The sequence below is a fragment of the Spodoptera frugiperda genome, chromosome 6 (genome assembly GCF_023101765.2).
Source record: "Spodoptera frugiperda isolate SF20-4 chromosome 6, AGI-APGP_CSIRO_Sfru_2.0, whole genome shotgun sequence".
NCBI classification, from domain to species: Eukaryota; Metazoa; Arthropoda; class Insecta; order Lepidoptera; family Noctuidae; genus Spodoptera; species Spodoptera frugiperda.
In genome coordinates this window covers 7,494,260-7,516,281 of record NC_064217.1, presented here as the reverse complement: position 1 = coordinate 7,516,281, position 22,022 = coordinate 7,494,260, and the positions used below count along the sequence as shown (strand labels likewise).

The 22,022-nt window shown below is 37.5% G+C and overlaps 3 protein-coding genes across 15 annotated transcripts in view; 2 read left to right on the top strand and 1 right to left on the bottom strand.

Annotated features, from left to right (window-relative positions):
- LOC118267452 (apoptosis-stimulating of p53 protein 1) overlaps positions 1 to 12,484 on the top strand; it is a 273,618-nt gene extending 261,134 nt beyond the window's left edge. For 6 of the 13 annotated variants that reach the window (XM_050694100.1, XM_050694106.1, XM_050694097.1 and 3 more), the window contains 10 exons: positions 6,488 to 6,672; positions 7,449 to 7,614; positions 7,716 to 8,537; positions 8,825 to 9,190; positions 9,360 to 10,004; positions 10,240 to 10,322; positions 10,506 to 10,621; positions 10,890 to 10,991; positions 11,497 to 11,699; positions 12,160 to 12,484. In XM_050694100.1, the coding sequence (XP_050550057.1) occupies positions 6,488 to 6,672; positions 7,449 to 7,614; positions 7,716 to 8,537; positions 8,825 to 9,190; positions 9,360 to 10,004; positions 10,240 to 10,322; positions 10,506 to 10,621; positions 10,890 to 10,991; positions 11,497 to 11,699; positions 12,160 to 12,192 (2,721 nt within the window). In that variant the 3' untranslated portion in view covers positions 12,193 to 12,484. The remainder of the gene's footprint in view (positions 1 to 6,487; positions 6,673 to 7,448; positions 7,615 to 7,715; positions 8,538 to 8,824; positions 9,191 to 9,359; positions 10,005 to 10,239; positions 10,323 to 10,505; positions 10,622 to 10,889; positions 10,992 to 11,496; positions 11,700 to 12,159) is intronic. The other 7 variants (XM_050694104.1, XM_050694103.1, XM_050694101.1 and 4 more) reach the window with 2 other exon arrangements.
- The window catches only part of LOC118267747 (inositol-tetrakisphosphate 1-kinase-like), a 363,870-nt gene that overhangs the window by 273,567 nt on the left and 68,281 nt on the right, over positions 1 to 22,022 (top strand). The window lies entirely within an intron of this gene.
- Positions 16,652 to 19,843, bottom strand: LOC118267530 (proteasome subunit alpha type-3). Its single transcript, XM_035581583.2, has 5 exons — positions 19,675 to 19,843; positions 19,276 to 19,482; positions 18,426 to 18,674; positions 17,763 to 17,875; positions 16,652 to 16,862 (listed from the first exon to the last, which is right to left on the bottom strand). Exons 1-5 carry the CDS (start codon positions 19,693 to 19,695, stop codon positions 16,685 to 16,687), a joined length of 768 nt encoding a protein of 255 aa, XP_035437476.1. The 5' UTR covers positions 19,696 to 19,843; the 3' UTR covers positions 16,652 to 16,684.

Sequence of the window (22,022 nt, the reverse complement as noted above, 5' to 3'; positions counted from 1 at the left end):
CGTTGCGGCGTGACAGCTGTGTAGACTGTAGATAGAGTAAACAAGCTGAGAGACGAAAACGAAAGGATTTCATTGAGCGTGTCACGGAATACTGAAGGCGTTGTTGTACGGTTGTGCCACCTACTGAGGACTAAATATAGACAATAATTTGTACTGTTCCATTGAATATTATGGTGAAAATGTAGTATAGTGTAAATATTTTTATTGTGTCTCTCGAGCAGACAGATCACTTGGTAAAAGGCGATCAGAACCGCATTCGGACACCCGCAAGACAAGAAATGTCTTTTTTAAGGGGGAAAATCATCATGATGATTTATTTGTCATTGAATGCTAGACGCAGTCATAGACTCTTACTGACTAATAACCATCCCGTTCCTACTCCTGCTTTCGAGCAGGAGCCCCGGTAAAACCGCTAGGTAGTTCGCAGTTCCGGATCAGGCATCAGCCCTACTGCGCCCTATCTGTGGTGGTCTAATGGCTAATTTGAGGGGCGCGCCTTACGTAGGTATGAATGTCACAAGTGCCTTACCGACCTTAAAAGCTTATTGTTCTGTTATTGATTCCATTCTATGTAAACATTTTTATAGACGTAACCTTAGACTTGGCTACTGTCTAACGTAATAAAATACGACCCTGTATAATTGTACTCTCTTGACTCAAGACCTTGTCCTCAGCTGCTTAATCCACTCAAATCAATAAACGATAAATTAATAATCTGAATCTATCATAAATTGTGGATTAGCATGAAAATAACAAGTCCCAATTACATATGCACATAGCAATATATCATAATATGAGATAAATTATGTGTTAATTAATTTATTGGACGGCTACACAATATTTTGACCGTGGAACATGTTTGATAGGGACAGTGCTAACGTATTTGCGATACGTAATTAGGGAGGCGATGTGAGTTGGGAAGTAGGATTGATTAGTTATTTAGCAATGTGAGTTTGTTTTATAAAAAAATATTGCATTATCAACTGACTATTGACTCAAGACCAGCCAATCAATTTTAACTTAATATATCGGCGTTCGTCGTCACTTGACGTTCGGAGCTATTAAGTACAAAAATCTTGAAAAGTAACTTTTTAGTTGTACTCAAATAAACTTTTAACAACAGAAAAGTTCCATTGTTTCTATGATTTGGCTGTAGGGTAAATCGGTCGATCCCAACAAGAATTGTTTCTTGCAGGAATCGAAGAAGCAACACGTTGCACAGCAGCCTCTTCCCTAGCCATCGCACCAACCGTACATTTAATTTATTGTTTAATGTTATATAACAATGAAAACATTCGTTCCAACCCTATAGTAAGCGAGTACAACTAAACCGACGTCACGGACTAATTTCGCCAGTGAGTCTAATGCCAACATTTTGATTCAGTTCAATTTGACAATTTAGTTAGCGACGCGACATTCAACCGGCCTAATGTGCATCCATTGACCTTAAAAAAAGTATAGGAATTTAGTGAATTATTAACGGACCAATGAACGTTGAAATTAAGTGTTGTGTAGTGGCTGAAATACCTAAGTGGGTCGAGGGCAATAAGGTCGATATTTGAGTAAATCAAGTTAATCTCCCTTCTGCCAGCACCCGTTTCAATTTGTGTCATTTATTTAGTAAACTGGATCCCTTCTCTCTGTTCTCTTCTTGAGTTGTAGATGGTTACGTTATTTTGCGCTAAGTGGATCGGATTTCAATGAACTTGTCTGTAAGTATGTGTTGATTAATTAATAAATAAATATGATGAGTCGGTTTAGATGATTTCAATACCTCTTTGCATTTTGAACGAATGATGCCTTGATCTACATTTCTGCATAGTATTGTTTGTATTACCTATGTTAGTTAGTTGTATGTATGATATAGATAGAATGCTATAACTTATAGACTGCCTCGTTCGTCGAGTGGTCGCAAGTGCGACTGCCGGGCAAAGGGGTCTCGGGTTCTAATACCAGGTCAGGCAAAGTACTACTGGGCTTTTTCAGTTTTTCGAAAATTTCTCAGTAGTAGCACGGAGCCTGAAATTACACCCTGTAAATGTCAATAGGCTCACCCCCTATAACATGGGACTTATTACACAATTAATGGTGAAAAGTGGGTGTACATTTTACAGCGGTATTACATGTCATAAAGTGCACCTCTGCCTACCCCTTTGGCTATAAATTAATTTGTCTCTGTTATCGTTGTATCTAAAATCAAGATTAGATCAAATAAGCATAACAAACCTTAACCTTTTTACACACGTTAATGGACCTTACACTTTTATCCTTCACACACCTTAGTCTAAATCAATGAAAGACAATTCACACTATCCTCAATTTATAAGAACATCCCAAAAGTGTACCAAAGCATCTCTGATCAGATTAAACAGGCTCATTTTCGCCCCCATAGTCCTTTTACATTGTCAATCTCCAAATTGCCACCTGTAGAGACTTACGTTAGCAGTCTCAAGACTCAAAATACAGTGTGAGCTTTAAATTAAGCGAATAAGGAAGGAATTTAACTCACTTGAGCAAAAGTAGGATTGAAAGGGAAATGGGAGTTTACATTTCTTCGAAGTACAGGCACAGTAGGTACAATCGTGTTTCATTTAAGAATACCGGATTTATCCTGTGTATAAATGTATAAATAACTTTGTATAACGGTTTTCTGTTTAAGATTAGAACACGTGATGTCTTTGGAGTTTTGTTCTTGTTTCTGTCACGTGTTTATGTTATTCTTCTTGATGTGACTTGTACAGTGAGTTTAAGTATCTGTTAAAATACTCACAAATGAACATTTAACTCTTTGTGTGATCCACAAATTGTTGTTGCGGGTCTGGGTGTCATGTGTATGTGAACTTGTATGTTTGTAAACACACCAACGACACAGGAGAAAAGACTAGATTGGGACAACGGTTAAAAAAAACACTTTTTAAGAACAATCTTGTTATTCTTGTTGACTACTTATGTGATTCAAGACCAAAATTTGCCAAATAGGTCCAGCTGTTCTCGAGTTTTGGTGAGACTGACGTTCAGCAATTGATTTTCATGTATAGAGATCATTCATAAATAATCTTAAAACAACATTGTCAACTTATTCGATCATTTTCAACAGTACCTAATGACGTATGTGATATTATAAAAAGTAGAAACCGACCTAAGCGTACTTATACATAATGAGTAGTAGATAAAATATAATAAGTAGGTACCTACGTTCGTCAAACATAATCTTGAGTTCCTTAGGACTTAGATGATATTACCTAAGAGAAAATCCCTAGAGCTGAGACTTAAATTTTCATAAGCCGTTTCATATTTAGAACTAAAGAAGCTTTTTGTAATTATATCTAGTATCTATATGTATATTGTGTAATATTTTATTTTTTTGTAGAATATATAGAATATAGCTACAGTTAATATTATGGTTTATAATGGGCAATTATAACCGATCCAATGAACTGGCCAATCAGTACTCTCAGTATGAGTTTGCATATTATCGGCGCTTTGATTGGTCGGCGCGAATGAACCAACCGATCAGAGCACCGAACGCGCTCTCGTTTCCATAATATCGTTAATCGTAAAACAAACTCGTACTAAGCCCACAGCACACTGCAGTATATAGCCTGGACAGAAAAAAAACCCAATTTCTTTGTTACAATTTTGCGTTGAACATTTCTCGAATTTAAAATCCCAACTAGCAGGGGGCCCGTTGTACCATTTGGAGCATTTTGCCCGTATTGGCATCCCATTGTTAAAGTTCGGGTATTGATAAATAGATCAGTTTCTTACTCTTTTACGCAATAACTAAACAAAATTTTATGACGCACCGGCTTACCTTTACGCAGGTAGATTTAAAAGCTAAATACCGCATACCACAATTTAAAAAAAAGTCTGACAATAGATAGATGGGACACAGTAATAAAAAGTAAGGCAATAATGCATCAGCTGTTTATATTCCCACGCCATTTGTAATTTGTTGATCGATATCGACTGAAGGACGTTATTACCTACTAAGTTTAATTAATCTATGACTTTCCATTTTCTAAACCGGGAGTTTACAGCTACAATATTTTTCGTATGTTCTAGTCGTTAAAATTAGGACTTTTTGAGGGTGCAAAATCAACCAATGACTTCTCCCGCCCTGGGTAAGGATAGAGAGAGTTTCAGATTCTTACTGCCTAAAATCAGCCCGATCCTACTCCTGCTCTTCGAGACGGAACCCCAGTAACCTGCTAGGTAGTTTGCAGCATAAAGTTAGACCTAAGTATAGGTAATATTGATTTGGAGCAAGACAATAGGAAATCCATCATTATTGAGATAAATTCGTACCTAATTATTTCATGTTATTCTATTATAAGTCGCTACCTTATTTGTTTTAATGATAAACTTAAAACCTAAGCAGTTAAAAAGAAAACTTTACCGCAGGGGAAACAATTTCTTATTAAGAAATACTTGGTATGCTTTCTCACTCATTTGACTAAGTGCTAACCCAGTTTGTGTACAATAACTCGGTTAAATTAAACTAGACTTTGTGTTTACTCGTGCTTGCAATCCCTAGTGCCGAGACTAACTTAACAAATTAGTATTCGTTACTAATCCAAACGTATGATTCTCAACGAACAAAATCCTATTAACATGCCAAATGTTAAAGCTTTTGAAGATATATGGTTAGATGGAAATAAGTATTCTTTGTTGCTCTTTTACGAAAGAACTAATGAACGGATTTGAATAAAATTTGCTAAACCGATAGATAGATTTACAATGTATGTATGCTAGTGCTAAATAAATTATAATAACAAATGAAAATCATGACTTTCCACAATTTTCACTGTTCTAAGTAAATAGATACCTACCTACTTGTCTTATTCGATGGTTTTCTTATCGTTCATATATGAAACGAAAAATACAAATTACTCGTTAATATTGACCAGAAGATCATTGACATGGAAAAAGTCATTGGCATGGAATTGATTTAGCTCAAGAATGGATTCGTGGATAGATAAATCAGGGGTATAATAATTTGGATTGATGTCTGTGTGAAAAAAGATTAGAGAGGATCTCTAGTATTTGGTTCTTTTTGGCAGACATTGGTTTGCATTAACAATGTAACTAAGAATTGTATTGTGAAGCTGATTGGAAAAGAGTAACTTGTGGAGTTTCTCGATACGAATCTACACTTGGAAAGAAGCAAAGAGTTTCAGACGTTTTTTATTAATGTAATATTTGCTTTGACTTTCAAAAGTGCCTTCCCGGTCTATTTGAAATAAACAATTTTGACGTTGACTTTGACTTTGTTATTTATTTATCTCAGTAAAATTTTGGTAGCATTTTGATACAATTCTGATGAAATTAATAGCCATTAATGTTTGTAATTTTAAACGGAAATTAACGGACATTTTGCGAACGGCTTGACTGTTCACACCTAAGTTTTTATTAAATAAGATTTCAATGTTAGTTACATTACTACTACCCTTAGATACTACACAAATTTCCTTGAATTGCCCAGAAATAATTAAGCCCATCCATTAACTATCAAAGGCATTCAAGTTACAACTCCTTACTCAGAACTAGCACTGCATTTCCTGGACTGAATCCAATAGCTTCTGATTGAAAACCTAAGTCTAAGTGTTACGTAATTAGCTACGTCGTAAAGAGTCCGCAATTAATTTAATTTGCTAAAAGCAATTGATGGAAACATTCTTCATTGTAATCGATTGTTTTCGGAACAAACTAATCTTTAACGGAATCTTTGAACCTTCTTTAGTCTTTGTCTGCTTTAAAAAAATTGAAAACTGTTGAAGGCAAATCCTCCGCTAACGGCGGTCACCGGTGACCACCACGGCGTTCAATGTGTTAGTGGTTAATTATGATTTTACTTATAAGTGATACTTTATCGACCTAGCAATTACTAAAACTAACGTCGAACTCAATCTAGATAACATAGGTGACATAACCACCTCCCGCACCTATAGTCCGACAATTTAATTCGATGCAGTAAATTGACACAAGCTAATGTTACTTCACTTTAAACAATTCTTTCAAATTCGTTCAATTTAACCACGTCATTATTTTTATGCAGCAATTACCTACAACACTGAAACTGTTATTTTACTGCATTGAAATAAAAGTTGGACTATACCTACCTGTAGCGAAGATGACACTTTTCACCCGTTATGTTTCGAGTCCCTTATAATAGGGGATGGACCTTACTATTCACACTTATTAAGCCCTTTTCCGTAAATGACATCTCATTGATTAAGTTGAGTTTGGGGCTGTTACACCTTTGACGCTCGAATACTGTAATGCTACTAAATTTTAAGTTGTACTTCGTTATCGTTCTATCTCTGTCATTTTATAAGGAATTTGTAGTGACAGAATTAACTATTCTTGTAGTAATTGAACATGAGTCTCTGAGGAGCTCTTTGAAAACGAACTATTTCTTAAATGCTTAAATGTTAAGCCACAAAAATAACAATATTCACGCAAACTAAACCTTTATCAATTCCAGTACCGCAACAAGCTGAATGAACAGCAGAATGGCAGGCTGTCGGCGCAGCGGGCAGCGCTGGGTGCGAGGCAGGAGGAGATGCGAAGTATCGACCGCCGGGTCTCAGAGCTGCAGGCTCGGCTGCTGAGGAAGAGGGCCCTGAACAGGCAGCTAGCGGCTGCTCATCGACAGCCGCAGCAGCAGAGGTAGGTCTTTGAATTATTAAAGACAAAAGTACCTATATAAAGGCTGGCAACGCTTTTGTAACTCCTATAGACGGACTAAATAGAACTTAGAACTTGGTCATGATGTTCATATACGTAATACAAATCAATAATTCGATCTCTTCACTATATAATTATTATCTGTCCACCTACACTATGTACCAAAAGATAATTTAAAACTCTTGTTAAAGACACCATTAAACCACTTAGCCAGGAAAAATGTCACCCCCAAAAATAATTAGCTCCATTGTGCTAGTGAATTACTCACTCGAGTAAAATCGTAAGTTCATAAAATTGTCGTAGCTCCCGTTCCTTGTTGAATGTGGTTCCGTGGCTGTCGGTACGGAACAATGGAGCCTGATAGCACAATAGACTATAGAAACAGTTGAATTTTATAAATTATTAACGTTAACTTTCGTAGTTCGTTATAATATTTTATGAAGTTTGGTGTAGATTCGGAAGAATTAATTATTATGCACATTTAACATCAGTCCGTAACTGTCCACTACTGGGCAAAAACTTCTTGGATATGGATCCACTGATGATAAATGTGCATAATAATTAATTCTTCCGAATCTACTACACTATCATGGCTAATCCCATGATTAGCCATAAGATCCACGCGTAGCTTGCAGGTCGTAGTCATTTTGGAGACATACGAAAAGTCGAAATCAACTGCGCAGAAGCCCTTTAATCAACTTTAATCTAAATGGGACACAAATCAATCTAAATTTACAATTATTTTATTTTAATTCCAGAACGACAAACCCCACGCCCATGCAACAGTTACCCAGCTACTCAACTGGTAACAATGTGGTAAATAGTCAACCAAAGAACCAACAAGCCAGAGGAAATGTTGCTGCCGTGGAACCCTACAATCATGTGCCCCATGCCCAGAGCGTTAGTCATAATGCCAACTTCCAGGTAATTTTTCAGTCAGACCGTAAAAATGTTATTTATGAATTTCATATAAATGGACACAATGGTGATGTGATAAGTTAACTGTAAATTATAATTTCTTCCAGGCAATGAAGCAGAACGTATTACAAAACAACGTGCCATTAAAACAACACACACAAAGCGACAACATACAGAGTCATTTAACGCAGGAAGCGCATTACTTGCAACAGAAACAAATGATTAATCCGTTGTTCAACGGATACACTCACTCGCAGGGGCTACAGGAAAACCAATATCCGGGGCAATATCCAAACAAACATGAGAACTTTAGTCACGTACAACAAGGCATCGGCAACGCCTACGACCAGAAGGCAATGCTCGATCAAAAACAATACATGGACTACCTAAAACAACCACAATACAGTCCGAATAGCACGAGCAGTTCGAATAGCAACCAAACAAACAAAGATCTGAAAATTAACGAGCAAGAATTCCTCCCAGAATTTGCTGCGAGTAAGTCAGATCCTAAATATCAAACGTTGCCTTACAATACAAAATTCCCACAAAGTACGAACGGGAAATTAAAACCTGAAGTTAATGGTAAAAACAACGAAAACCAAGATGCGAAAAACGCGATCAATGTAAATCACATGACTGTACATTCTACGCCACTTTCGGTTGTGAATAAAAGTCTAGCGACACCTCTAAGTCAAACGGAAACTACATATCAGCAGGAAAACACATATCAGTTGCAAAAATCTGACTCTTCTAGTAGATGTAATCAGGAAGGGAAGGAAAACCAGGCATATCCACAGAATAGGCTAAGTCAGAATAATAGTCAGAACAATGAAGCAAAAGGAAACGGGAAGAGCCAGCAGGCGTTAAAAGGCAGCTCACCAAGTTTGGGCTCTAGTACAACTACTGCTAGCAGTTCTATTGGATTTGGGGTGAGTTTCTGCACACTGTTACACCTTGATAATAATCAATAAATCATATCAATTGTAAACTAATTGGAGAAAAAGACCAATCAATTTACTAACAAAAACCTAACCTTTTAAAAGTTTACTTTCGTTTTGGTAAGAGACGGCCATAGAATTGATTGACCTTTTGTATTCAAATTCACGTATTCACTAATAACCATCCATTACTTGTAAATTTTACTACAAAACGCTTGTATCAGTTGCTGCACATCCACACATCGCTTGTAAATATCATCATCATTCATTAATTCCAGAAACCTGTATCGAGTGTTGCACCCACATCAGTTCAGGTCTCAAGCGGGAAACCGTCACCCATTTATCAGACATCCTCCACAAAGATCCAACCGGTCCAGCCACAGACCGTTCAGACCCAAAGCATCACTGTATCATCATCAAATCATGTAGCTAGTAATGTGGTGACCTCCCAACCCCAGATCGTTAGGAACACGGCGTCAGGACTGTCCACCAGTACGGGAAGCTCGTTCACCGGCCAGAATGCGTCGTCACAGAGTATCTTGCTGTCACCACCTCAAAGTGCCAGCACGCCACTCTCAACGCCAGATGTTAGCGGTACAGACAAATCCCCTAAACCGGCCCTACCTCCAAAACCCACCATCAAGGTATGTTAATCACTTCATTTGTAGCTTGTATTGTCAATTAGAAACTCATTTGCATTAAATAGAATACCATTATGATCACAAAAAGCTGAATAGTATGTATAAGAAGAAAACATATAATTTAGGAGAAAAAAATTGATGTCGCCTAATAAGTAATGATTTTCCATTTCAGACACCACCGAGACAGTCAGTGAACAACGATGTTGGCTTCAACCAGTCTACTGACAACATAACACCTATGCCCACCATACCCTTGCCTTCAGACTTATCAAACGATAGTGACCAACAAAACCAGAAAGACACAGTCAGTAGTACTAGTAGCAACGAAATGATCATTAAGGCGCGCCCACTTACCATAAGAAAACCACCGATGAGTGAGCAGCCTAAGCTTAGAAACGTTAGTAGCACGAAGAATGGAATAAGTGTAAGCATAAATCGACGTATAGAGATGCCGCCAGCGTTTTTATTCCCCGAAATGGATCACTTAGTCGATTCCACGCCTAACGAAAACGGCCTAAAGGATAAGAAACAGAAGGATGAAGTTGATAGAGCGCTAAATAACAATAATAACATATCAATAGGACAGGATGATAGTAAGGATATTGTTGTGTCAGATATTACGGAGCAGATCAGTTCAGTAGACTTAAACGGTCAGGATTCTCAGGGTACTGAGAATGTTCTGAGGCGAAAGAAGGGTAACTTGAAGCAGGGAGGCAAAGCTCCGCTAGCCAGGCGGGTTAGTTTCGATCCCCTCGCGCTGCTGTTGGATGCTAGTTTAGAAGGCGAGTTGGAACTCGTTAAGAAAACGGCAACACAGGTAGGAATATTTATAATCTCACTTGATATCTTTTTATTAACTTCTTTTTAAAGAAATGTCTCGCGTAATGTTCACGTTCGACGCTCTTATTGGTTGGTTTATTCGAGCCGGCCAATCAGCGCGCCGAACGCGCTCTCGTTTCGATTACTTTAAACATAAAGCAAACTCATACTACGGGTACAGAACAGATTCTAGCTGAACTGATGACTAACGTAACTCAACTATATTTTTTCAGGTGCAGAATGCAAGCGCTGCAAATGACGAAGGGATCACTGCTCTACACAATGCGATCTGCGCTGGGCACTTCGAAATCGTCAAGTAAGTACTTACATATACTTATTGAATATAACAGGTTGATGACGATCCATTAATCAGATTGAAACCGGGAAACAGCGTTCTCTGATGAATTTGATCCTATAACGAACCCCAAAAATATTTCATTTCTATTTTGTGTAGCATAGAAAGTAATCTTATTAATTGTTATGCTCTATTCATTTTCAGATTCCTAGTAGAGCTAGGTTGTGATGTGAACGCTCAGGACTCCGATGGCTGGACGCCACTACACTGTGCTGCGTCTTGCAACAACCTAGCTATGGTCCGCTTCCTCGTCGATAATGGTATGTTGATGTGCTTATTTTTTTAGGCGATTTTCGTAATTTTTGTCAAGCTATAAGTAACTAATTTGGAGGTGGCGCTACGGTGCCCCCAGGTACGATATTTCTTTTAGTTGTAAAAAAAATTACAAAGAAAGACTGGGTAGATCGAATTGCCATAGCTGTGGTGGTTATATTATGATATTTGTTACTTCAGCACCCGTAATAGTTTAGTAATAAAATATTTTTAAATAACAACGCCATCTAACGGAGACTTGATGAACTGTTTCAGGTGCGTGTATATTCGCAACGACGCTGTCTGACCATGAGACGGCGGCCGAGAAGTGCGAAGAGGACGAGGAGGGGTTCGACGGATGCTCGGAGTATCTTTACAGTGAGTACCTTTATAATTCTGGAATCAGTTGCCTATCAATGGCGACAGATGGCGCTAAAATTTAAAATGGTGTTTTGTTTTTAATATTCGTATAGTAAGCAAACGTGACCACACTCGATCTTTATACTATTATACTTTTGAAATATTACTTCTTTTTTTGAAATCTTATGATATGAAGTTTAACACGTTATTCAACAGGCATTAGTTTATCAAGCCAATTATCTTACACAATAGGGTATTATGCTACTAGTCAAATTCAATACTTTTATCGAAATGTCAAAAACGTTACTTTTCTATGAATTTTGTATGACATTGCAAATTATGACGTCATTTTTTTTTTGTGTCAAATAGCATACTTATTGCGCAAGAAATAGCAAGAAAAAAAAAAGTATATCGTCAAATGAATTAATGAAAATACGATTATTTTGGGATATTTTATTATATTGAAATATCAAAATAATTTATTTTTGACCTAGGAAACTACCCAATTCCATTTATCCCACAGGTGTACAAGAAAAACTAGGCATAATGAACAACGGGCTGGTGTACGCGGTGTTCTCGTACGGCGCGGCGCGTAACGACGAGCTCTCGTTCGAGACCGGGGCGCGGCTGCAGGTGCTGCGCAAGGGAGACGACAATGAAAGGGAGTGGTGGTGGTGCCGGGACGACCAGGCGACTGAGGGATACGTGCCTAGGAACTTGCTTGGGGTGAGTTACATTACTTAGAATATTTTAATAAAAAAAAGGGGGCAAATAAGCTTAGATCATCTGAGGATAAACTGTGACCGTCACATGGATACTCGCAACATCAGAGGGTGAACATGAAGTCTGTAATTTGCCTTTTTATCTGACTGGTGACTTAAGACAATCATGTATGGATATATTTACCTCTGTATTATGCCTCTTCGATGGATAAAAGTACAAATAAGATACAATCAGAACCTGAAGTTTTTTATTTGGGATGTCGATTATCCAGAAATCCATGGATATAGACAACAACTCAACTCCATTCCATCTGATGGTTTCAGATGAGAGTTGTTGCCACTACAAATGGTTTAAAATATTCAATACAGGTCTAAATTAATGGTCACAGTCTCATAGTTGATTATATAAGTTTTAAATATTCGTCTAGTAAAGGTAATTAATAGTGCCATTTCTTTTGTTTCAGTTATATCCACGAGTAACCACACAGCAAGATTGAAGTCTTGAAAGATGACCTGATTAATTTGTAAATATCTATTAGTTACTTTTATTTTTTATGTATTTATATCACTGTAATCTAAAAGTAACGACGCTGTATACAATTTTATCAAATCTAATATTTTGTAAATATTTAACTGTATAAGTCAAATGAATGAGATTATATTGTACATTTTATAAATATTTTGAGTCATCACTGATATTATTGGTCATAAAATTTGTATATCTTAGTTCTGCAAATGTTGTGAACTAATTACACATAAACTGACAATACAAATAATTATGAAGAATTACTTTGGAGTTTTATTCACCTTTGCATGCAGAGACAATGTACACCCACTATTCACCATTTGTGTTATAAGTCCCATAGGGGGTGAGCCTATTGTCATATGCTGGACACAATTCGAACCTCAGTGCTGAGAAATTTTCGAAAAACCGAAAAAAACCCAATAGACTGAGACCCCTTATCCGACAGTCGCACTTGCGACCACTAGACTAACAAAGCAGTCGACAAGAAGACATGCCGTAATATGCACCTCTGCATCCCCGTTTGGGCATAAAAAGCCGTGACGTCGTGTGTGTGTATGCAGAGACAAACATTCAGCTCAGATAGTAAACACTCTCTATATTTAAAAAAAAACCGCAGAAAGGAGATGGACAAAAATGTTTAGGACCTGTGCCCCAGAATGTACAGAGATGAAGTATATGTCGTTTAATAGGGCATATCTTCAATAATTAAGAATCGTAAGTTACATATAGCTATGCAGTCGTGGAATAAAGTTATAAAGAATTGAAACTCTTGATTTTTTCAATCAGTTTTCATCATGATTTTACAATGTTGTGTGATAGTTGTCCGAATATTAGGTATATTATTACCTAATATTACATTTATTATAATTAGTGGAGCATTTGCATGGGGCTACGACACCATAAAATAATAATACGAAGCAAACGAATACAGTGAACGCAATATAAACAACGAGTACTACAAGTGCATAATATGTCACGTCAGTTTTGACGTTTGACGGATTCATTGAGTGTTGTTAGTAATAGTTAATTCAAGTAAAACCTTTATGTAAAAAAAATATTAAAATATGATATTGTCTGTGTACTTTCAGTTTTGATCTAAAAAATCATTAAAAGAAGGTTTGTTTAATGGATTACTTATTGTCAAAAATATATTTAAATAAATATTTTGTTATTAATATTTTAATTGCTGTATGCGTTTAGTTATATTTTCCTCTAAGCATGGATATTATTAAATGGCAACATTGAATATGCTTTATAAAGTGAAATTGAACGGATAAAATCAAATTCTTTTATTTTTTACTTTGTTCAGAGACTGCTATGAAATATTATTAGATATTATCAATTATTTATTTATTTTAATTTAATTAATTGTAATACTTTTAATTATGTACAGCTTGGGGCAAAATTTGTCCATCTCCTTTAATTTTCAGGCCATAGTGCGCACCTTAGTTTTGATTTTGTCACCTAAGCGGCGCGCAAGCTTTTCTCTCAGATCTTTGGTAGCTTTTTTTAACCCAAACCTAACCCAACCCAAACCTAACCCAAACCTAACCCAAACCAAACCTAACGCTAACCTAACCCAAACCTAAGCTTAGGTTAGCTAACCCAAACCTAACCGAACCCAAACCTAACCTAATCCAAACCTAACCGAACCCAAACCTAACCTAACCCAAACCTAACCGAACCCAAACCTAACCGAACCCAAACCTAACCTAACCCAACCCAAACCACCGAAGCTTTTGTGTGGGAGAGCCATGCTTCGGCACGAATGGGCCGGCTCGACCGGAGTGATACCACGGCTTCACAGAAAACCGACGTGAAACAACGCTTGCGTTGTGTTTCGTTGTGTGAGTGAGGTTACCGGAGGCCCAATTCCCCCCTTCCCAATCTTCCCCATCCCCGATTCCCGAACATAAATTCCTAACTCCCAAAAAGCCGGCAACGCACTTGTAACGCCTTTGGTGTTTCAAGTGTCCATGGGCGGCGGCGATTGCTTACCATCAGGTAATACGTCTGCTCGATTGCCGGCTTGAAAAGCTACCAAAGATCTGAGAGAAAAGCTTGCGCGCCGCTTAGGTGACAAAATCAAAACTAAGGTGCGCACTATGGCCTCAATATTGGCGAACGGGTTCAAGAGCATGGAAAAATGTTACCGGTTAACGGTAGACGAGGCTCTCATGAACCACTTCGGGTCCATAGTAATGGCAGCCAAGTTGTCCGGAGCAAGCGAATTTGTCCTCATTGGAAACTTTAACCAGCTTCCGTTTTTGGACAGGGAGAACCTATTTCAGCTACGGTATACTCGTCCAGATCTAGTGGCTGGCATCACCCAGGAACTGCTCTGCACTCACCGTAACCCTATGGAGGTAGCATACACCTTGAGCGACATATACAGCGGAATCTACGCCTCCAAATCATCGCTGTCGCGGGTCCACTCCCTGAGCGTGAGAGGCTACACGGGGGCGCAAATCCCAGCTACCGCCAAAAACATCCTGTTTTTGGTTCATACGCAGGAGGAGAAAACTTTTCTTGTGAACTAGGGATATGGGTCTGGTGAGGGATCGCGCCTCATGACTATACACGAGGCCCAGGGTTTGACATGCGACCGCGTGATTATCATTAACACCAAGTCGGGGAGACTCCAGATTCACGATAGCGTGTCACACACGTGTGGTGGCAGTGTCAAGACACACGAACAGCTGTGCAGCACATTTTACAGGATCTTCAATCGTTGAGTATCCGACTACAATTTAGGTAGGTTTTTGCCTCCCAACTGACTGGGCTGGAATGAAATATTGTCTCGATCTGTTGAGCACATTCGTGTGCTCAGGGAAGCTCGAAAAAAGCTTGGGACGGACATCCACAGAACTGGACGTCGTTCAAATGTTGATACCAATACCAGCTGAGGCAGTCAGAGGGGTACCTACTTTGAAACTGAGGTTAGTCGACCAACGGCAGTTTCTTATTGATAAATGCGCAAACCTGTGTCTTAATGGGGTTAAACTGGACCAGATTAAGTTCACCCCAATATGAAATTCTCCATAGATCAGTTTGTCTTTTTATCTATAAACATTCAAAGATATCTGGATCTGGTCGGGCGGCGAGCTACCTCTACTCGCCATCCGCAATCCCGCACTTACGGTGGCCGGAGATCGTCCCACGCCCGGACTGTCTCTCGCGACAGTTGGGGAGGTGAGGAGGTTCGTTCCCTCACGCGCCCTCCTTAGCTAGCATGACTGCTTCGCAGAAGGAGGAGACGGTATCCCAGTCCCCCTCGCTCCGCACCATGGTCTGAACCAATGCCAGACGCCAGAGGTCGCCGTCGCAAAGTTTGGGTCCCTAGTCCCAACTATGTATGCACCCGTGCCTATAAAAGTCAGTCTGTAGTGGATGCAGACGGGATTTCAAACCACACATAGGTAATAAGCACGGCTATGGCAGCATGATAACGGTGCGCCGACTGCGAACTGCAAGCGCACGATGCGATGATGATAGTGATACAATTTGGAAGAGGTGTAGATTACGGTCTGAAATACACATAGGATTTTTTTATCACACTAGAAGCAGAAGCTAGTAATAATAATAAGCTGGTACATTATTTGTTATAGAAACTCGAATGTCATTCAGCAATGTTTCATTGATGTTTTTTTTTAATCAACAGCTTATCCCCTTTGTACACTTCTTATGTTATGAAGCCAAGTAAATCTTTTGTAACCTTAATTACGTGTATTTTTGTTTGTATCCCTTTTAATATCGAGCTAATTAATGAATGAATAAAATAAATGACAAACATCCAACCAATATTTTTTTTAGTTTTACTCGAGTTTTTTATTTATGCCAACATACCTACTTTTACTTATGACGAATTTCTACCTACCCTCCAATATCTTTTTTCATGAACTAAACTAAACAAAAAATATTTATGATCAGCCAATCCACTCTTTAGCAGACTTTAAACTTGTAATTTAAAATATTGGCACTGCCAAAATATTTGATATATTTTTGTAGTTTATCATCATTACATTGATTCAGAAGACAGTTCAGTAATTGTCTGTATGTCTGATATATGAATATCGAATGACAATGAACATGGAACCAAATTATACAATAAACTCGGTATGGTTTATTAAAGTACTCAGCATTGTTTCTGGCTCCATTGTAAACCACACCAATTTGGAAATTAATAACACAGCTAAATCAAGAAAATCATACCCTAAAACTTCATTTCGAAGTTTTTGCTGACTACCATTTTCATACTAATATTATAACTTAACGAAGGGATATGTTTATTCATGTCTATGAGTTTCCGATATTTCGGCATTGTTGCAAGAGTCATGAATACGGATGAACAGTGTTAGTGACCATGTCAGTTTAAAAACTTATAGCCATTTTCATAGACGAAAAAAAAAAAGAATAATAAAACCAAAAGATTAATATTATAAAAATTTATTATCTAAATACATTCACATGTCTCCCTCATCAGAATCCTCGATATCAGCCAGTGCCTGCTTGGCCAAGTTCTCAGCTTCCGTTGCCAGTTCCTTGGGAACGAGCTGGTGACGACCGTTTGTGTCCTTGGACACCCATGAAAGCTCCAACTCGAATTGCTTGTCCTTTAGCTCATCGTGTACGAGGTAGATACTGAAATAATAAAGAGACAATCGATATCAAATGCAAAGGTAAGCTTAACATCTTGTATGCCCGTATATGAGACACAATAGAAAACACATTGTGTCTCGCGTAGATCTGCGCTCCCGGCCTACCATGGGTTAAGGGAATATACTTTGCAAATGACTACTAATCAGTTACTATTCATTCCACCTGCAAACATATTGAATTAGGTTTTGCTTGTATGCAAACTGAATGGTAGCCCTTGTTGCTTGATGGGTGAAAATCATTAACCCTTTAACGGTTATAAGGATCTAGATGAGATAGAAAGATTTGGTTTCAGGTCGAAAAATAAAATTGCAAATAGAAATTTTGTTCCTTTTTTATTGGTTTTCATTGGTGGGAAAAATATTCCCTCTAACTGCAAAAGGGTTAAATGAGTTCTCTTGCCTTTAGTTAGGTGAGAGGGTGTGTCAGCCAATATTCTGTGATCAGACACTATCAAAAATTTTATTTTTAGGCAGTTAGACCCCATTCCTACTCCTGCTTCGAGCCATCATGATTTGAAAAACATGCATATAAAAAGCCAGTATGATGTAAAAGTGCCTATCAAGATCTTTCTGCACATAATCATGAACTTTAATATATGAATGGCGACTGCCTACCAGTAGATGGTTTTATAACAAATGTATGACTATGAAAATCCTGTAAACACTTTAGATATTAGTCTGTCACTTATTACTTGGATTTTGGCCATCACTTTAGATCCATGATGACAGAAAATTTGTAGAAAGACTAGAGCTACCAAGTACCATTATAAGAAATAAATGACTTTCCATCCAAGTATCCATATATGTAATTTCATATTGTTTTAGTCTACAAATAATGATTTTAACATGCATTAAAGAATCTTGAATTTGATTTACAACTTACATCCTAGCAGCTTCCTTCACCAGCTCCTTGACGGTGAGATCAGCAAGTTTCAGCTTTTCAATTTCAGTCTTGGCAGCCTGTTTTGCTTTGCCTACTGCACATCCAAAGTATGACTGAAAACAGACAATTTAAAGATTAGTATTTCCTTGAGTTTATTCTACAATGAAACCAACATAAGGTTCATAATCAAAAAAGTAAAATAATAAATATTCATTGGAATTTAAATTTTTAATAAGTTAAAGTCTCCTGTGTGAAACTATGTACTAATTTGACTGGACGGTTGGTGCCGTGTCTGGGTATTCTGCTACCAAGTAACATGTGCCAGGATCAATACTGAAGAACTCTTTGTGTAATCCACAAATAGTTGTTTCAAGTCTGGGTGTCATGTATATGTGAACTAGAACCCACAAGACTAGAAGAGATAGAACATTATTATATTAACATTTATACATTTACTGAAGGTGTATTACAATAGTTAAGCAACAGAAAACAACTTAATATCTACTTTAGTTGTCTGCATCACTCACACTGTTGACTCAAACAATATTCTAGCAATAGAATATCAAAGTAAGGTAGCCAAGGTTAGTATTTTCTATTAGTGTCCAATCTCCATCTAAGTATTTCTATGTAGGTGTATATACAAAAAAGTTAATAAATACTCACAAATGAAACTCCACTGGGATCAAGCATGTACATCTGAGGGCCTTCGTAATCATTCCACGTTCCCATGACAACCGAGCAGCCATAAGGACGTACAGCACTGTACAGTGTGTAAGCATGCATGTACATAGACACACGCTCGTTTAAGTACTTGAGCGGTACTTGGGATCCATACTGAGATCTGTAGTTGGAGGCTTCAGAACGAGCTGTTTCAACAATCTGTCTTGCATCGGAGATGAGACCAGCGACTGCCTGAAATTCATAAGGTTTAAGTAGATAAGTGAGAGTTGTACTTGTCTGTGTGTCTTATGCACTACTGTCGGCGAAACCAGTAGATTTGACAAGGTTAAACATGCAACGGGTTAAAATTAACTAAACCAAACATATATACAGGAGGATTCATCATAATTTATACATATACTTGGCCAGCGGGTTGGAGATCACAGAGTAAAACGTTCAGAAAATATTGTTGCCTGGTCTCTATAAAATTAAAAAATGTTAGTTCAAATTTAATGTAGTTTATAATAGATTATCTTGGTCAGCCAAGAAACAAACTAGCCCGTCAAGTTTAGTAAGTTTACAATGCACACCTGTCAAAAGATATAAGAAATATCTACATATATCTACATATATTATGACAAAGATTAGCAAACTTATGCAGTTCTATTACTTTTTTGATACATCATCATTTAAAACGTGTATATTAACAACATAATGAATAGACAATTATACAGTACAAGTATATTACCATATACAAGGAGATACAAAACTCCATTCAAGTGTCACACATACAAGAACAAACTACATTAGTAATAACAATGTGCTGAAACATTTATTGACCCTTGATACTTACCATACCAACATGTTCATCGACATGGAATATTCTCTTGTTTGCACCAGGTTCATACAGCTTTGACGTCACCAGTTTTTCCACGGCAAACACCACACCATCCTTCCCCCTGAGGCCGATTACTGTACCAGAGTTCTCGACAGCCTTAGCGGCGTATTCCACTTGGAAGACTCGGCCGTCAGGCGAAAATTGTGAAGCAGAAAGATCGTACTAGAATAACAAAAAATAAAGTTGATTAGTATACTGGTTACTGATTGTAGTTATAAGAGATATTGTATAAAATAAAGATTAATCGTATAGTTTCCTTGTATTACAATAAGTAGTAACTAAATAAGAAGTTGAAAGCCATCAAAAAACTTAATAACCTCTACATTAATTTACATTTCTGCGAATAATACTTACACCCGTTCCGATTGAACTCATGTTTGTGAATGTTTATAAAACGAAATGCTTGATAATAATTCGATTTAACGTTTTTACATCTAATTTCAAACAATATTTTTAGTTTGCGGCGGCGATGACAGGCAATTCAATCGGTTTACTTTGTCATTGATATGTTCTCTATTACTGCATTCTACGGTTCGTTCGTTCGCATCACACTGCGTTCCGTTCTACTTAAAGCTAATGTAATTTATTCTGATATTATCTTGAAACATTAAAAAGTAACTTACTTTCTATATTTTTTAAATACCTATATAACTTTATTAGCTATCGTGAATTTTAAATTACTTTTATTTCCATTTAAATAATACTCAAATTTTAAATAAATCAAAACAACTGCTGCGCGTAAAGGAACGTAGAACCATAAAGACCAATGAACATTAAGTATTTTGTGTGAAGAGAACTGACCTACGAATTTTTTGACAAATCATTGTGCGGCTGCTTATGAAGAGCGTTCAAAAACTAAATATAATCGTGAATTCTAATAAAATAATAATCTTTCTATTTAATTTATTGCTGAAATAAAATAAAAATTATTTTGTCAATCTGTGCCATGACAATCTGTTTCTAGATTACTATGCATTGATTTATTAATTTATATTTTAGGATAATATTTAGACGGTATGTGTAAGTAACAAATCCAAAATACTTCTGTGATAAATTACTAGATGGCGCTGTTTCAAACCACACCGTTTAGTTGTTTTAGGTTTTATAACTTGCAGACTTAAGACAGAACTTAATCCTCTATGTAAAAGCGCCAACACGAAGGTTGGATAAAATTGATTTTAAGTTTCCTGATTTATTTTTGTTCTATGTCACACTCAGATGCAAATATTTGTTTCGTATGACATTCAAGCCTTGCGGCCTGTGACACATTGATATTGTAGGTAAGCTTGCTGATGCATAAGATAGTGCAGTCCTAGTCCAGATCGAAATACTTACCCAGCTTGATGGGCGTTCAAACCTTACTCATATTATAAACTGTACTTATACATAGACTGCTAAGTGGGTTAGGTACCGGGGCTTCGGCTCGTAGAGTACCTAGGCACGAGGTGGTTTTAGTCAGTAAAAGTCTGACACTCCCTCTCACCTCGCCCAAGGCGGGATAAGTTATTGGATGATTTAAAAAAGAAGGTAGGTACTACCGAGGTATCCAGGTAAAAAATATGACAAAATACTTAGGTACCTACTTACTAGGTAGGTAGGTTAGGTACATTTTCAGGAACCTGAATTACCATGTCAAAAGAATTCACAAGCGTTGTCCTTGTTTACTCGCGCCCGGCTTACTTCGCTTCGTGTCATATCGCCAAAAATCCGGCGCGAACTCAAAAACTTTATTATAGTGCAGTCCTTACGGCGGCGGCGATGGAAACTCGCGAACATGTGAATATCTGGAAAGAATAGTTTTAAACTTAGTTCTTTCGAACATCTGCGCAACTATGATGGTGTGATATTGATTTGGGTTATGCGTCTATTTCAAGTTTGTAGTGTGTGACGTGTCATAATCAGCCATAATACGTATATTATGACTGATCTTTATTATTCTTACATCCAATGAGAACAAATGAAATGGCGGACCGCGATTTAAAGTTATAGTAGGTACCCTTAGTATGAGTTTGCTTTACGTTGAACGAAAACGAAACAAGAGCGCGTTTGGTGCTCTGATTGGTCGGCGCGAATGAACCAACCAATCAGAGCGCCAGACCACTCTCGTTTCTGTTACTAACGCGGAAGGCGATGGTAATGGAAATTACTTTTAGGTAGGTACTGCAGCTTCTGTAACCACATATATTATAGGTATATAATTTTAAGTAACTGATATGTAAATAGATACCTACTACAAGTATACGAGTGCGAGTACTCGTACCTACCTAACGTAGGATAAAATAACTTGAGATAAAATTACTTGAATGCAAGCAGTTGCCTTTTACAACAAAACAACCCCACCACGTGAAAGAGGGAAGCTTTTCTCTTTATCAGAAGATTCTCCCTTCATAGATACTTGCATTGATAGCTAGCTGTATCTTCAATGTTATTTATTGACTCATTAAAAAGTAACAGCCGTGTTATCAGTTCGACACAAAGGGGCGAAAAGGGTAAATAGTCGCCACACTCGTCCCTCCCCGTATTAGTTGCAAATCTTTAGATCTTTAAACACCAAATAAACTGCCAAAATCCATTCTTCACCAACCACTTGGATTGTTTGTTTCAACCACGATAATTGCCTACGTGCCCCCCTATCTTCACTCCCACTATCCTACACTGCGGTTCCCAAACTTTCATCATGTTTGAAATAAGTTCGCAGAAAA